The sequence below is a fragment of the Leishmania infantum genome, chromosome 23 (assembly GCF_000002875.2).
Source record: "Leishmania infantum JPCM5 genome chromosome 23".
NCBI lineage: Eukaryota > Euglenozoa > Kinetoplastea > Trypanosomatida > Trypanosomatidae > Leishmania > Leishmania infantum.
Genome location: NC_009407.2, coordinates 492,303 through 508,786, shown reverse-complemented (window position 1 = coordinate 508,786; position 16,484 = coordinate 492,303). Strand labels below are relative to the sequence as shown.

Sequence of the window (16,484 nt, the reverse complement as noted above, 5' to 3'; positions counted from 1 at the left end):
TCTTTGCGTCCCCACTTCCTCTTGCTTTCGGATTGCTGACGCGCAGCCGATGAAGACGGCATCTTACGCATGCTTGCATGCGTTCTCGTCGTGCTTGTTTTCCCTCCCTGCCAAAACTGCTCGACACAATGTCTCCACTTCTCTTCTAGGTGCGGACACCGACACACACACACACACACACACACGCACACAGAGAAGTGCATGAGGGAAGGGAAGTATGTACAACGCCACGGTCAAGACCACCACCGCCGTTTGCTTTCCCGTGCCTTCTTCAGAGAAGCGCCACCCGTGTCTTTCCGAGGGTATCGAATGAACGCAGACGCCCATCACGCCGTGCGGCGTCTCTATGTCCAGCTGCTGCACGCGCAGCACGGCGCGCATGACATCATGGAAGAGGAAGAGCCTGGTCCGCTCCCGCCGGGCTCCACCAATGTCCCCACTAACCGTAACCCGCTCTCAACCACCACCTCCCTGGAGCGTAACGGTGCACCAGAGAAAACAGCGCCGGCTCCGAGCCCAAGCTCTCCGGCTGCTGTGGCCGTTGCTTCATACACGCCTTCCGCACCCTCCCGACATCTACCGGGGCCAGCAGCCTCGCCAGCGGCAACGGCGCGCTTCGCATCGAGAGTCGCCTCGGGGTTTTCAAATGCGCGGTCATCACACCCTGGCGGGCTGAAGGGATGGTGGCGGCGGCGGTGTCACCGGTACTCAAGATCGCCTTCCACAGCTGTCGGCAGTGCGGCGTTAGGGGACGAGGAGGTGACATCCGCTGCGGAGGTTCGACAATGGAAGATGCGTCTAGGGCGCACACTGCGCCAGCGAAGCTTCCAGGTGGAGGAGCAACTTCGGGAGATGCTGGCGGAGCACTTGCGGCAGTGCCTAAAGTCAGGCGCGATATCGGCACTCACAGCACCATCGGAGCAAGGCACACCGGCGAGATTCAGTGCGCCTTCGCTCCTGCGCGTCCTGTCCACCGGCTATGCCGTAACCATCTCAGTTCAAAACGCCAGCGGGACTGAGGACGGAGTGCGCGGCCAGGAAGCGCACGATGTCGGTCAGAATCTGTTTTTCAGTGGCCTGGGTAAAGAGGCGTCCAGCAAGGATGACACCAGCCGCTATGTGGACAATCCACGGCAGCGCGGGGATGCGTACGAGCAGAGTGCAAGGGAGGCAGAACCCAAATCGCCGGACATCCAGGCAGCGCCTCCACGACCACCCGCCTCGAAGCTAGTAGCAGCCACCGCGCCAGCAGCTGCGACTTCAGCACCCAAGGCTGCACCGTCAAAGAAGTCATCCTTCCAGGCGCAGCTAAAGGCGTGTCAGGCAGACCTCTCTCAGAGCTGGCAGTCCGCCGGCATGCCGAGCAATCCACTCGTGCCAGTGCACACAGCTGCTCTGTGCAGTCGACTGAATGCACACCAAACGGATGCGGCTGGTGCTACGACCAACACTGATGCTCTCGCCAATGTCTCACCCACCACGTACCTCACCCAAGAAGAAGAAAATAGCGACACGCCTGTCGCAGCACGGCCACCAGCGTGCACGCTGTGGGAGTACTTGCCCATCTCCTCGTCCTTGCACATCAGCATGAGCCCGGCAGTCGAGAAGGACGGAAAACCTGTGACGGCGCCCGCTGCCTTTCAATCGACAACTTTGCAGTCGCCCATGGACAAGATCAGGGCGGCATGGTGTCGACGTGCGCGCAAGCCTGCGCTTGGGATACCGCAAGCGCGAAGCAATGCCGCAGAGGCGGACAAGCGAGCGGCTGCTCCGAACACTGCAGCCCATGATCCCATCGCACTGACGACCGACGGCCACTGGCACAGGCTCCAAGCGCAAGCGCGGGCAGCGCAAGATGTCTTCCGGGTTCTGCTGGAGGATGCGGCCTCATACTCTCAAGACGGCCGGCAAAAGAGCGGCGGCACCACGAAGAATACTGCTGTGGTGTCACCCTCTAGCCAACCTCCGCCACTGAGCGCTTACGCACCATTTTCGCACGCTCTGTTGCCTGGAGTCTCCGAGGCGGAGGACTCTGCGACAGCGGTGGTAATGGTGTGCTACACTGCAGCCCCACACGATCTGGATGCTGTGAGCTGGAGCACGGGCACGTGCACTGGAGACGCACCGGCCGAAACTTCGCCCTCAGTGTCACTGCAGCCGACGTGGGTGCTGTGCTTCGAGGTGGACGCCTTGCACGAGGCGTGGCTGCAGCGGACGCTACTGGAAGTGGCGTCAAGAGAGTCGACTTCATCACCTGAATCAGTCGCGGCAGCCAGTACTTCTCCCCTTCCGACACCAACGCACGACAGGCTTGACACGACTGTGACATTGACAGCGCTAAGGGCCAATGTGCTGGCGTCTCTGCAGTCGATGTGCGCCTGCAGCTGATTTCGGAACATCGTAAGCAACTCGGCTTTGATCAGCGATGAATTTGCGCGGTGCACATTACTCTTGCCGCGCATGATATGCTCACGCACGCTGCCGCACCGCTCAGTCGTGCCAACCTTCGTTTTGTTCTCTCTTTCCTGCTCTGCTTCCGGCCATTTCTTTATTCTGGTTGCGCGTGTGCTTCGCTTGTTACATGCACGCGTGGACACCTGTATGCTGACCCGTGTCCCTGAGTCTTTGTGCTTGGTGTATGTGTGTGTGCCTCCCTGATGGATGAGCGGCGCTTGGGTAACACCTTACTCAGCTTGTCATCTCCCTGCCTCTGGCGCTCTGTAGCCTCAAAGGCGATCCGATCTGCACGACGAAGAAGGACCAATGCCTGCATGCCTGCGATTGCAGCGCACCGTCAGTATCGCACGAGCACACACTCGCAGGCATGGGCCTAAGGCATCGGTCAGCGATGACAAAACCAAGAAAACAGAAACAGCACCGCTCGCCACATCGCATCTCCATCATCTCTACTCTCCGCTTCCCCACACCTCTGTCGCTGGGACGGACTGGTGTGAGGGGTTCTGGGCGCTGCCAAGGCGCTCGCTAGCCTCTGCATCTGGGCAAGTGCTCCTCTGCGTGATGCACGCTGTCTGATGCACCCAGCAAGCGATATCCGGCGTGACGGCGCAGCGTTAGGCCGTCTTTTCACTCCTTGCGTTTTGTTTTTCCCAATACACCCTCGATTTGTGTTTACGCATGACGGGCGTGTCTTCTCTCTGCTACCCTCACCGCCACCCGCCACACACCCCAACACACACACACGCACGCCGGTGTTTATTCGCGACGACTACGAGCTTCATTACCCCCCCCTCTTCACTCGCAAGGCTCCGTGAAGGTCTCTCCACTCGCACGCGCGCACGTTCTCGCAGACCTCTTTTCTCTCTCTCGCTGGCGCCCAGCTACGCAAACTTGCTCCCTCACTCACGCGTGGACGCTCGTCCCCGCCTTCCTCGCCTTCTTTGAGCGCCGCCGCCAAGCTGTCGTAGCGGCTGTGGCTCTGAGCGACACTGGGGCGGCGTGCATGTGTAGATCATTACCACTCTGAGTCGAAGCTACGACGTGCTCGGCCTGGGCGCGCACCAAACAGCAAGAGCGGAACACGAAGACTGGCGCAGCCGACAGACATGCAGCTTCCCGCATAATCACTTCATTTTACTCTACTTACCCATTGAAGAGAGATCCCGCCACCCTCATCGACACGATTCGCAGTCTTCGACAGTGAAAGATGCCGCGTCCTGCGGCCCACACGTCGGCCAAGGAGCGTCAGAACTTACGGCAGCACTACTACGCCACCTCGGAGCAAGAGGCGGGGCTGGCACACTTGTGGCACATGCAGCGGCTGGCCGAGATACGTCTAAGTCCCTCCCACACGATTCAGGATGTGCCTGAAGTAGATTTTCAGCAACCAGGTGACCCCACCACGGACCACTACAGACAGCTCTACGCCGATCGCTATGCCCAGCAAGTGCGGCACGATGAGGCTCACATCTATGCTCAGAATGTGAAGATACTGCATCAGATTCTCCTCGCCAGTGACGACATGGCGCGCAAAGGACGCAACATGAACCTCTTCCCGACCTCTGCGCAGGTCTGCCTCTTCGACAACATCGAGAAACAGACGGCGCACCGCTTGCGGCATCGCCAGATGCGGCAGCGGCAAATCGCGCAGGAAAATGAGAGGCTTCTCTTGCATCTCATTTCCGTGTCCCCAAGCCTGCGCACCGCCAAGGAGCTCGGCACATGGTACACCACGGTTCACAAGAAGCGCGTGCAGCAGCTCTCACGATTCAAGCCCGCTGAGCAGTTTGCCGGCGAGCGAGTACTAAAGGCAGCCACCAGAAAACGGCTCTCCCACGGTTGCGGTGGTGGTGCTGCGGTGGCACCGTACCCGATGACCTCGGAGCTTGCTACAGCCCCTCCACTGCTGCGTGGACACCCTTATCCGCCGCTCTCGATCGCCGAAGCGTCGTGCACTGCTCCAGCCTCGCTGCTGCCGGCCGTGCGCACCACGTCCTACGGAGGTGTGCCGCTTGTGCTGGAGGATTCCGTAGGAAGCCTTGACGGTGCAGATGACTGCAGCGGCGATGCCACAGCAGCGGGGTACGCGGCTTCCCTGCATCATTCCCCGAAGCGGCTGCGAGGTACGTCTCGCCCCGACTGGCAGCCCATCTCTGCCACGGACATTCCTTTGTTGCATTACGCGGCCGATCTACAACTGCGCCGCGAAGGCGGCGGTGGCACCTCCACACGCGCGAGGGGAAGCGGTCGCACTTTTTCTGCTTCTCAGCAGCGACGAGGGATGCATGATCCAGTGCATGACACTCACAGAGAGTTGAACGTCTCGGGCCCGCAAGGCCACACGACCGCGTCTCCTACTGTGCCCCGCGTTACGCCAAGCGAAGAAGGGGGCGTGACTCAGATGTGGCGTCACGCGCTGCAGCGACGTCATGACCGAATCGTAGCAGCCCAAACCGACACCAACCCATACGCGGCGCCGCCAGGGCGGCCCTTCACGCCCGCATTGCAGACGCGATATGAGGCATCCGCGGACGGTGGCTGGAAAGCCAATGACGGCTGCTTCGTGCAGCGTTGTCTTCCTGCACAGGGTCCGGGAGGTGCACCACCTCTTTCCTCGCCACAGACAGCCCCAGCAGCCCAACCTGGAAGACGCTTCGTTCCTGCGGCCCCATCCGAGCCGTTTAGCAGCGGCTATCGACGCAGACCATTCAGTTCACCAGAAAGCGCCTCGCCAGCACCGGTGCCAATCAAGCGGAGCGGATTGATAACAACGGCGTGCGTCACCACCTCAAGCCAAGCCGACAGATCAACAGCGGCGGAGACGGCGGAAGCGTTGCTACGGCGTTGGGAGTCGAGCAGGGGTGCATACGCACCCATTTGATAGCGACGCAGGGCGCGTCGGTGCAAAAGAGCAGCCTTCTTACGTCCTCATCAACACGCATGGGTGTCTCTAAGTCCGGGTGGGTCACCGGCACAGCGCATCCTTCCATTTCGGCGTCATCTTCTGATCCTCCACCTAACTCAGAGGATGAGACAGTGCGCATGTGTGAGGCGCATGCGTTGCGCGAGATGGCGTATCTCCCCCCTCACGCGGTGTCACGTGCTCCGCTCTTTCGCGTTTTTTTTCGGCTTTTCTCATTTCTGATGGGCTTCCCCACCCGCCTCAACGTGTCGCGCCCCCCCCTCTTTATCTCGCCCTCTGTGTGTCTGCACTACTCCCTTGAAGACCGTGTTTCATCTCCGTGATCGCGCACACAGAGACAGACACACGCACGCACACGCACCCTTACGCTGGCCACGTAGCACACGCACGCCTGCTCAGAGCCGCCTATATCCTCCTTGATAAGGGGCACCCGAACATAATATAAACACAAGGCCCCAGCGCGACGAGAAAAATGCACGAGCAGGAGACATGACCCGCGCGCTCATCCCTTTCCTTCTGTGCCCACTCTGTCTTTCCATATATGCAATCTGCGCCGTTTGGTGCTTGGCATCATGTACACTATCCTTTGTATCCTTGGCCTTTACGTATACGAGCTGCTGATATGACGACTCTTCTCTTGCGCCTTTCCTATTGCGAAAGGGTTGAACTTCGATATATATCTGCATACATATGTATATGTGTGTGTGTGTGTGCACGTCGACTTCTCTCGTTGGGAGATGCTCACTGTGCGAAGCCTCATTTTAACATCTGCGGTGCTTTCGGCTCTCTCTAGCTGCCCGCTAGCTCTCCTTTTCGTAATTCTTCTCTTTCTCTTACCACCACCTTTCTCTATGCGCGCTTGTGCGCACATGTTCTCTGAGTTAACGCACCCCGCTCATTCTACGCCTCTACTTGGCTGCGTGCTCGCCGTACCGTTCCTCTCACAGACTCAAACCAGCTCGCATCTGAAATCTCCTACCCACAATTCTTTTCAAAGATTCCGCATCCTTCAACGCGCGCTATAACCTATATCCTCTCTTAACCTTCCTGCCCCCCTCCCTGCCGCACAACCTTCGCTGACGTGCGCCATCGCAGGCTTTCCCCGTTACAGGCTCACCTACACGCCCCTCTACAGCCCTCTTAAACTATCCGACACCCTTTTCGTGTGCACCCCGCCACCCCCACCCCCAGCGCCCGCGCACGCTTGACTCGACTCGCTTATCCCCATAGTCGCGCTCTACCCATTCCTTCACTACCCCCTCCCCCTCTAAACACTTATCTCCCCTGCTTGTAAACCATGGGAGCCTACTGCACGAAGGACTCCGCAAAGGAGCCCCAGAAGCGTGCTGATAACATCCATAAAACCACTCGAAGCGATGAGAAGGACGGCATCCATGTCCAGGAGAGCGCCGGTCCTGTGCAGGAGAACTTCGGGGATGCGCAGGAGAAGAACGAAGATGGACACAACGTGGGGGATGGAGCTAACGGCAATGAGGATGGTAACGATGATCAGCCGAAGGAGCAGGTTGCCGGCAACTAGTGCACTGCGTCCGGGCTTGTGTGCGAGCCGTGCTCTGCACCCCGCCGTTCGTGCATCCTCGCATGTGAACCGCGTGTGTGTCTCCCGCTTTATCTCTCTTCCCCGCACAGTGGCTGATGCCTGCACGGGGTCGCTGTGGCTGCACCTGCTGACCACTGCCAGCGTTCTCGGCTCGCCCTCCTCTCTCCGCCTCCGAGTGTGCGGTACGGGCTGGCCTGGGCGCGCCGCGGATGTCGTCGGTGCGTGCGGGGTCATCGCCGAGAGTTTGGCAGCTGGGCTGCTGCTACGCAACTGTGGCCAGGCCAGGCCCTGCCTCTGTGTGTGCTGTGATCGCCGGCTCTAGCTTCACGCTCGCTGCCCCTGCGTGGACGGTCTTTGTTTCTTGTTTCTTTTCGATTGCCTCTGCACACGCGCATATCCTCCTCCCTGCCCACCCCTCCACCTCTACCTTCATGTGTGCCGGAGCGAGCACTTCTCCTACTAGCTTATTGCGCTGCCACTGCCGCCCCCTCTAGTGCGTCTCTCTCCCCTCGCATCTTTTCCCTCGCTTTCTGCTCACTGCTCTGCATGGTGTTTGTTCGGCTGTACTTGTACTACACGCATGCGTGTAGTACGAAGAAAAGGGCTGCTCGGGTTGTCTCTCCGCGTGTTTGTGTTTTTGTTGCCGTGTGGGCGATATATCCGGCTTCGACACGATGCACGCCCGCCCTTCCCCATTTGAAGGACGCTCTCTTTCCTCCGTCACTGCGCCTCTCTCCTTGCTTATGATCTCGCTCTGTGTTTCCTGTCTTTCAAGTGAGTCTCTTCTTGGGCTCTCCCCCTTCTTTCCTTGTCCTTTGCGCATGTTTGTCGCTCCCTTCCGTTTTGCTATTTTGAAGGCAGCGAGCGGCGGCCGCGGCATGCTGAGATGAGGTGCGGCGTGTGTCTGTCTGTGCGCCTCTCTCTTCCCGTGTCTGTCGGTCCCCCACGGCTGCCCTCGTCTCCGCACACGAGTCTGCCGTGGCGGGAGTGCTGTACTGCGCCGTAGAAAAGGAAAAGCGGAAAAAGTAGTGCGCCGACGCAGGAGCGCGCACACGCACACACGCACACACGCGGACGTGTGCGCGGCGTGGTGCGACTTAGCGGCTGGCACGTCTAGACGCTGAGAGAAAGAGGTGCGCGCCCGAACGCGCTCCCTTGCTCCCGCGTGCAGAGCTGCTGAGGGATGCGCGGTAGCTGTGCTGGTAGCAGACTTGCTCTACGCATTGGCTGGCAGCCGTGTCTTTTTGCACGTGGCGCGTCCTAGATTCTGTTCCGGGGGATGTGCCTGGGCGCTGCTTCTGCGTCCTTTCTTCTGTTGGTGTGGCCCTTGCCTGCGAATCTCTGCCGCTCACCTCCATTCTGCTTTGCTCCTTTCCCACGTGTGGGTGCTTGCGGTGATGTACATATACATGTATGCATACGTATATGACGCAGACGTCTCCTCGACATACGCGGTCTCTCACTGACATCTCTTTTGGAGCTCTCACTTCCTCTGGACGCTCTGCTCTTCACACACACACACACGCACACGACACGCACTCAAGATCAATCCGCGCAGACCAAGATGAACCAGGAGACAAAGGACCAGATGAACAACGCCGCGGCGGAGACGAGCGACAATGCGCACAACAAGATCCAGGAGCTGAAGGACGGTGTGAGCAATAAGGCTGCAGAGGCCCGTGATGCAGTGGGCAGCACGGTTGAGAGCATCAAGGACAAGATAAGCGGCGGCTCGTAACGCGTCCTGCCTATACGCCTTTTTTGTCCTGTATTTTTGTAACTTCTGATGCAGCGGCGGTGCGGTCTGCGGGACGCCGTCGCATGCTGGCAGACACACACACACACACACACGCACACGGACAACTCCTCTTTGTGGTGTGCTTCCCCTTCTCACGGCGTCCTCTGCGGTGTAACCCCTCTCTACTTCCACTGTGTGTGTGCGTGTGTCGATGCTGCACCTCTCCCGCCTGTGTCCCTTGTTGCACTCTCTGAGTGCCTTGGATTTGGACTCGGGGGGAGTCGTCCTTGGTGGACCCCGCCAGCACCGCTTTCCTGCTTGCACCACCGTCTACATACGTCTTTTTCCCGTACACGCCACTCTCGTCTGTGTGTCTGTATGTGCACGCTGACATGGCCCACGCACACGGCTTCCACCGCTGTCACTGCATGGCGTGCTTTTCTCTTTCTATCTTCCTCTCTTTATGAGTTTGTGTATGTCTCTTGTTGTTTATGATTATCCGCTATATGTCGAGGGGTACTTCCCTTCCTTCCCAGGACTTGCACCATGGGCACGGTGGCGTCTCGTCTATCCGTAGCGCAGTATTGGAGGAACTCCATCTGCTCTGTATGGAGGGGGCACGCCTGGAGGGCATGTCTCCATCTTTTGTGCTTGCCTCTGTGCATTTTGTGTGGTGGAGTGTATGCGGGCATACAGACCACACACGCCGTGCCGCCGACCAGCCTGGTGAGAATTCGCCATGCGCTGGTCGCCGTTGTGCCTTTTTTGTATTTTGCTGTTTTCTCCCTTTTCGCGCGCTCTCTCTCTCGTGCTAGAGATCGCTGTATTGCTTTCTGTGTTCATTTTTCTTGATGCCCGTTGTTTGTGCTTCAGTCCCTCCGCTGCCCCACAGTCCCTTCGCCGTTCTCTGTGACGGTGGTGACGCGCAGCGGCCGCGGCATGCTGAGATGAGGTGCGGCGTGTGTCTGTCTGTGCGCCTCTCTCTTCCCGTGTCTGTCGGTCCCCCACGGCTGCCCTCGTCTCCGCACACGAGTCTGCCGTGGCGGGAGTGCTGTACTGCGCCGTAGAAAAGGAAAAGCGGAAAAAGTAGTGCGCCGACGCAGGAGCGCGCACACGCACACACGCACACACGCGGACGTGTGCGCGGCGTGGTGCGACTTAGCGGCTGGCACGTCTAGACGCTGAGAGAAAGAGGTGCGCGCCCGAACGCGCTCCACTGCCCCCACATGCAGTGCAACGTCTTCTCTCCGGTTGCTTGCCGGGCTGAGCCTCCTGTGCGTGTGCTCGTGGGTAGGCCCGCGCCGTCGATGCTAGGAGCGGCGCTGGCTTCGTCGCCGGGCCACTGCGCTTCTGCTTATAAACCTTCGATCGTACCGCGTGCTTCCCTCTGTGGCCTCCACTGCTATCTGCTGCTGCTCTTTGTCCCCCCTCCCTGCCGCACAACCTTCGCTGACGTGCGCCATCGCAGGCTTTCCCCGTTACAGGCTCACCTACACGCCCCTCTACAGCCCTCTTAAACTATCCGACACCCTTTTCGTGTGCACCCCGCCACCCCCACCCCCAGCGCCCGCGCACGCTTGACTCGACTCGCTTATCCCCATAGTCGCGCTCTACCCATTCTTTCACTACCCCCTCCCCCTCTAAACACTTATCTCCCCTGCTTGTAAACCATGGGAGCCTACTGCACGAAGGACTCCGCAAAGGAGCCCCAGAAGCGTGCTGATAACATCCATAAAACCACTGAGGCCAATCACAGAGGCGCCGCCGGTGTGCCCCCGAAGCACGCCGGCGGTGCGATGAACGACTCTGCCCCGAAGGAGGATGGCCATACACAGAAAAATGACGGCGATGGCCCTAAGGAGGACGGCCGTACACAGAAAAACGACGACGGTGGCCCTAAGGAGGACGGCCATACACAGAAAAATGACGGCGATGGCCCTAAGGAGGACGGCCGTACACAGAAAAATAACGGCGATGGCCCTAAGGAGGACGGCCATACACAGAAAAATGACGGCGATGCCCCTAAGGAGGACGGCCGTACACAGAAAAATGACGGCGATGGCCCTAAGGAGGACGGCCGTACACAGAAAAATGACGGCGATGGCCCTAAGGAGGACGGCCGTACACAGAAAAATGACGGCGATGGCCCTAAGGAGGACGGCCGTACACAGAAAAATGACGGCGATGGCCCTAAGGAGGACGGCCATACACAGAAAAATGACGGCGATGGCCCTAAGGAGGACGGCCGTACACAGAAAAATGACGGCGGTGGCCCTAAGGAGGATGAGAATCTGCAGCAAAACGATGGGAATGCGCAGGAGAAGAACGAAGATGGACACAACGTGGGGGATGGAGCTAACGGCAATGAGGATGGTAACGATGATCAGCCGAAGGAGCAGGTTGCCGGCAACTAGTGCACTGCGTCCGGGCTTGTGTGCGAGCCGTGCTCTGCACCCCGCCGTTCGTGCATCCTCGCATGTGAACCGCGTGCGTGTCTCCCGCTTTATCTCTCTTCCCCGCACAGTGGCTGATGCCTGCACGGGGTCGCTGTGGCTGCACCTGCTGACCACTGCCAGCGTTCTCGGCTCGCCCTCCTCTCTCCGCCTCCGAGTGTGCGGTACGGGCTGGCCTGGGCGCGCCGCGGATGTCGTCGGTGCGTGCGGGGTCATCGCCGAGAGTTTGGCAGCTGGGCTGCTGCTACGCAACTGTGGCCAGGCCAGGCCCTGCCTCTGTGTGTGCTGTGATCGCCGGCTCTAGCTTCACGCTCGCTGCCCCTGCGTGGACGGTCTTTGTTTCTTGTTTCTTTTCGATTGCCTCTGCACACGCGCATATCCTCCTCCCTGCCCACCCCTCCACCTCTACCTTCATGTGTGCCGGAGCGAGCACTTCTCCTACTAGCTTATTGCGCTGCCACTGCCGCCCCCTCTAGTGCGTCTCTCTCCCCTCGCATCTTTTCCCTCGCTTTCTGCTCACTGCTCTGCATGGTGTTTGTTCGGCTGTACTTGTACTACACGCATGCGTGTAGTACGAAGAAAAGGGCTGCTCGGGTTGTCTCTCCGCGTGTTTGTGTTTTTGTTGCCGTGTGGGCGATATATCCGGCTTCGACACGATGCACGCCCGCCCTTCCCCATTTGAAGGACGCTCTCTTTCCTCCGTCACTGCGCCTCTCTCCTTGCTTATGATCTCGCTCTGTGTTTCCTGTCTTTCAAGTGAGTCTCTTCTTGGGCTCTCCCCCTTCTTTCCTTGTCCTTTGCGCATGTTTGTCGCTCCCTTCCGTTTTGCTATTTTGAAGGCAGCGAGCGGCGGCCGCGGCATGCTGAGATGAGGTGCGGCGTGTGTCTGTCTGTGCGCCTCTCTCTTCCCGTGTCTGTCGGTCCCCCACGGCTGCCCTCGTCTCCGCACACGAGTCTGCCGTGGCGGGAGTGCTGTACTGCGCCGTAGAAAAGGAAAAGCGGAAAAAGTAGTGCGCCGACGCAGGAGCGCGCACACGCACACACGCACACACGCGGACGTGTGCGCGGCGTGGTGCGACTTAGCGGCTGGCACGTCTAGACGCTGAGAGAAAGAGGTGCGCGCCCGAACGCGCTCCCTTGCTCCCGCGTGCAGAGCTGCTGAGGGATGCGCGGTAGCTGTGCTGGTAGCAGACTTGCTCTACGCATTGGCTGGCAGCCGTGTCTTTTTGCACGTGGCGCGTCCTAGATTCTGTTCCGGGGGATGTGCCTGGGCGCTGCTTCTGCGTCCTTTCTTCTGTTGGTGTGGCCCTTGCCTGCGAATCTCTGCCGCTCACCTCCATTCTGCTTTGCTCCTTTCCCACGTGTGGGTGCTTGCGGTGATGTACATATACATGTATGCATACGTATATGACGCAGACGTCTCCTCGACATACGCGGTCTCTCACTGACATCTCTTTTGGAGCTCTCACTTCCTCTGGACGCTCTGCTCTTCACACACACACACACGCACACGACACGCACTCAAGATCAATCCGCGCAGACCAAGATGAACCAGGAGACAAAGGACCAGATGAACAACGCCGCGGCGGAGACGAGCGACAATGCGCACAACAAGATCCAGGAGCTGAAGGACGGTGTGAGCAATAAGGCTGCAGAGGCCCGTGATGCAGTGGGCAGCACGGTTGAGAGCATCAAGGACAAGATAAGCGGCGGCTCGTAACGCGTCCTGCCTATACGCCTTTTTTGTCCTGTATTTTTGTAACTTCTGATGCAGCGGCGGTGCGGTCTGCGGGACGCCGTCGCATACTGGCAGACACACACACACACACACACACGCACACGGACAACTCCTCTTTGTGGTGTGCTTCCCCTTCTCACGGCGTCCTCTGCGGTGTAACCCCTCTCTACTTCCACTGTGTGTGTGCGTGTGTCGATGCTGCACCTCTCCCGCCTGTGTCCCTTGTTGCACTCTCTGAGTGCCTTGGATTTGGACTCGGGGGGAGTCGTCCTTGGTGGACCCCGCCAGCACCGCTTTCCTGCTTGCACCACCGTCTACATACGTCTTTTTCCCGTACACGCCACTCTCGTCTGCGTGTCTGTATGTGCACGCTGACATGGCCCACGCACACGGCTTCCACCGCTGTCACTGCATGGCGTGCTTTTCTCTTTCTATCTTCCTCTCTTTATGAGTTTGTGTATGTCTCTTGTTGTTTATGATTATCCGCTATATGTCGAGGGGTACTTCCCTTCCTTCCCAGGACTTGCACCATGGGCACGGTGGCGTCTCGTCTATCCGTAGCGCAGTATTGGAGGAACTCCATCTGCTCTGTATGGAGGGGGCACGCCTGGAGGGCATGTCTCCATCTTTTGTGCTTGCCTCTGTGCATTTTGTGTGGTGGAGTGTATGCGGGCATACAGACCACACACGCCGTGCCGCCGACCAGCCTGGTGAGAATTCGCCATGCGCTGGTCGCCGTTGTGCCTTTTTTGTATTTTGCTGTTTTCTCCCTTTTCGCGCGCTCTCTCTCTCGTGCTAGAGATCGCTGTATTGCTTTCTGTGTTCATTTTTCTTGATGCCCGTTGTTTGTGCTTCAGTCCCTCCGCTGCCCCACAGTCCCTTCGCCGTTCTCTGTGACGGTGGTGACGCGCAGCGGCCGCGGCATGCTGAGATGAGGTGCGGCGTGTGTCTGTCTGTGCGCCTCTCTCTTCCCGTGTCTGTCGGTCCCCCACGGCTGCCCTCGTCTCCGCACACGAGTCTGCCGTGGCGGGAGTGCTGTACTGCGCCGTAGAAAAGGAAAAGCGGAAAAAGTAGTGCGCCGACGCAGGAGCGCGCACACGCACACACGCACACACGCGGACGTGTGCGCGGCGTGGTGCGACTTAGCGGCTGGCACGTCTAGACGCTGAGAGAAAGAGGTGCGCGCCCGAACGCGCTCCACTGCCCCCACATGCAGTGCAACGTCTTCTCTCCGGTTGCTTGCCGGGCTGAGCCTCCTGTGCGTGTGCTCGTGGGTAGGCCCGCGCCGTCGATGCTAGGAGCGGCGCTGGCTTCGTCGCCGGGCCACTGCGCTTCTGCTTATAAACCTTCGATCGTACCGCGTGCTTCCCTCTGTGGCCTCCACTGCTATCTGCTGCTGCTCTTTGTCCCCCCTCCCTGCCGCACAACCTTCGCTGACGTGCGCCATCGCAGGCTTTCCCCGTTACAGGCTCACCTACACGCCCCTCTACAGCCCTCTTAAACTATCCGACACCCTTTTCGTGTGCACCCCGCCACCCCCACCCCCAGCGCCCGCGCACGCTTGACTCGACTCGCTTATCCCCATAGTCGCGCTCTACCCATTCCTTCACTACCCCCTCCCCCTCTAAACACTTATCTCCCCCGCTTATACACCATGGGAAGCTCCTGCACGAAGGACTCCGCAAAGGAGCCCCAGAAGCGTGCTGATAACATCGATACGACCACTCGAAGCGATGAGAAGGACGGCATCCATGTCCAGGAGAGCGCCGGTCCTGTGCAGGAGAACTTCGGGGATGCGCAGGAGAAGAACGAAGATGGACACAACGTGGGGGATGGAGCTAACGACAATGAGGATGGTAACGATGATCAGCCGAAGGAGCAGGTTGCCGGCAACTAGTGCACTGCGTCCGGGCTTGTGTGCGAGCCGTGCTCTGCACCCCGCCGTTCGTGCATCCTCGCATGTGAACCGCGTGTGTGTCTCCCGCTTTATCTCTCTTCCCCGCACAGTGGCTGATGCCTGCACGGGGTCGCTGTGGCTGCACCTGCTGACCACTGCCAGCGTTCTCGGCTCGCCCTCCTCTCTCCGCCTCCGAGTGTGCGGTACGGGCTGGCCTGGGCGCGCCGCGGATGTCGTCGGTGCGTGCGGGGTCATCGCCGAGAGTTTGGCAGCTGGGCTGCTGCTACGCAACTGTGGCCAGGCCAGGCCCTGCCTCTGTGTGTGCTGTGATCGCCGGCTCTAGCTTCACGCTCGCTGCCCCTGCGTGGACGGTCTTTGTTTCTTGTTTCTTTTCGATTGCCTCTGCACACGCGCATATCCTCCTCCCTGCCCACCCCTCCACCTCTGTTTCCGGGTGTCTCGTGAGAGCCTTGTGATGCCCCGCTCCCGCGTACCGGGGTTCCATTGGTGATGTGCATCGTGTTCGCTGGTCATTGGCCCCGTTATCTCGATGCTCTCGAGGCGAGCTGTGTTTTCTTCTCTCTACGGTGCTCTCCATTTTTCTCTTTGTGGTGGCGCTCGGGCGGCAGGTGCGGAAATGTGTGCAGTTGTTTCGATGGTGTCGGCGAAGAAGACGCGCGCTGACGTGAGCTACGTGAAAGGGTCAAGGCGAACAAGCAATGAAGGAAAAGGGCGGTGCGGCTGAGAAGCCGCTGCTCATCCCTACGTTCTCAACGCCGCTGCGAACCTCGTTTTGAAAAATGAGAAAATGACACCGAAAAGGGAGGTGGCCGGTTTTCACGATAGCGGAGTAACTCAGAGGGATAGAGGCATGCCGGTAGGCTGAAGATGCTCGAAAGGGGAGTTTTTTGAAGGAGCAGCAACGTTTTTCTTTCGTTCTTTCCAAGTGTGTTGATGTGGGCACTATAGTTACAGACACACATACACATACAGTTACTATGGTCCTACAGCAGCAACCGTTCTCTCACACGCTGACGAGCGAACTGGAGCGGACGAGGAGGCGATGCCTGGATATCTCCCCTCCCGCTTTTTTTCTTTCGTGCATCTTCTTCAGCTTCCCGTTTTTGGTATATTTGTCCGTGTAGCGTGATGGGCTCTCGCACCTTTCTCTTCGTCCTTTCCGTGGCTTATATTTTTGATTTTGTATGCGCTCCCATGTATCTTTTTTTATTATGTTTGTACGCGTCTCCACTCTTTTCTTTCTTCAGTCGTGGTTTTCCAACAGCATATATGTTTTACATCTCGCACACGCGCTTACACGCACGCGAACACGAAACCACCGCAGCATATGTACATACAATACATATGGTGGGCGCACATACCGTATATCATACCTACAACTGTGGTGCTCGTCTACAGATACACACAGCAGACGAAAAAAAAAGGGTGAAAAGGGGGTTCTCTTTTTGGTTTTGTTTTCCCTTTTCCCTCTCTCCTCTACCCCCTCCTTTTTTAACACCCTTTCCGTTGTTGTGTGCTGTGCACCTCCCACCAATACACCGCCACGCACACATATATGAAAACAGTTACAGAATGGAAGGCACCTGCACGGCTTCATGGAAAGATGGAGAGAGAGAAGCGGAGCGCTGCTGCGCTCCCGTTTGTGCTCGCCCCCTCTCAACCTTGCGCTTTTTTTTTGGGGTTTACGGGGTCTGCA

General features: G+C 58.7%; 7 protein-coding genes across 7 annotated transcripts; all 7 read left to right on the top strand.

The window, feature by feature from the left end:
- Positions 1-309: 309 nt before the first annotated feature.
- LINJ_23_1260 (hypothetical protein, unknown function) lies at positions 310-2,388 on the top strand (the record flags this gene model as incomplete). The annotated part of the gene is made up of 1 exon (XM_001465762.1): positions 310-2,388. The coding sequence occupies one exon, from the start codon at positions 310-312 to the stop codon at positions 2,386-2,388; it is 2,079 nt and encodes a 692-aa protein (XP_001465799.1).
- Positions 2,389-3,664: 1,276 nt separating this feature from the next.
- LINJ_23_1250 (conserved hypothetical protein) lies at positions 3,665-5,338 on the top strand (the record flags this gene model as incomplete). Its single annotated transcript, XM_001465761.1, has 1 exon — positions 3,665-5,338. The coding sequence occupies one exon, from the start codon at positions 3,665-3,667 to the stop codon at positions 5,336-5,338; it is 1,674 nt and encodes a 557-aa protein (XP_001465798.1).
- Positions 5,339-6,756: 1,418 nt separating this feature from the next.
- Positions 6,757-7,263, top strand: HASPA2 (hydrophilic acylated surface protein a; the record flags this gene model as incomplete). Its single annotated transcript, XM_001465760.1, has 1 exon — positions 6,757-7,263. The coding sequence occupies one exon, from the start codon at positions 6,757-6,759 to the stop codon at positions 7,261-7,263; it is 507 nt and encodes a 168-aa protein (XP_001465797.1).
- A 1,242-nt stretch (positions 7,264-8,505) lies between these two features.
- On the top strand, positions 8,506-8,679 carry SHERP (small hydrophilic endoplasmic reticulum-associated protein (sherp); the record flags this gene model as incomplete). The annotated part of the gene is made up of 1 exon (XM_003392467.1): positions 8,506-8,679. One exon carries the CDS (start codon positions 8,506-8,508, stop codon positions 8,677-8,679), a length of 174 nt encoding a protein of 57 aa, XP_003392515.1.
- Positions 8,680-10,349: 1,670 nt separating this feature from the next.
- On the top strand, positions 10,350-11,093 carry HASPB (hydrophilic acylated surface protein b; the record flags this gene model as incomplete). Its single annotated transcript, XM_001465758.2, has 1 exon — positions 10,350-11,093. The coding sequence occupies one exon, from the start codon at positions 10,350-10,352 to the stop codon at positions 11,091-11,093; it is 744 nt and encodes a 247-aa protein (XP_001465795.2).
- Positions 11,094-12,678: 1,585 nt separating this feature from the next.
- Positions 12,679-12,852, top strand: SHERP (small hydrophilic endoplasmic reticulum-associated protein (sherp); the record flags this gene model as incomplete). The annotated part of the gene is made up of 1 exon (XM_003392466.1): positions 12,679-12,852. The coding sequence occupies one exon, from the start codon at positions 12,679-12,681 to the stop codon at positions 12,850-12,852; it is 174 nt and encodes a 57-aa protein (XP_003392514.1).
- A 1,672-nt stretch (positions 12,853-14,524) lies between these two features.
- On the top strand, positions 14,525-14,767 carry HASPA1 (hydrophilic acylated surface protein a; the record flags this gene model as incomplete). The annotated part of the gene is made up of 1 exon (XM_001465756.1): positions 14,525-14,767. One exon carries the CDS (start codon positions 14,525-14,527, stop codon positions 14,765-14,767), a length of 243 nt encoding a protein of 80 aa, XP_001465793.1.
- Between the last annotated feature and the right edge of the window lie 1,717 nt (positions 14,768-16,484).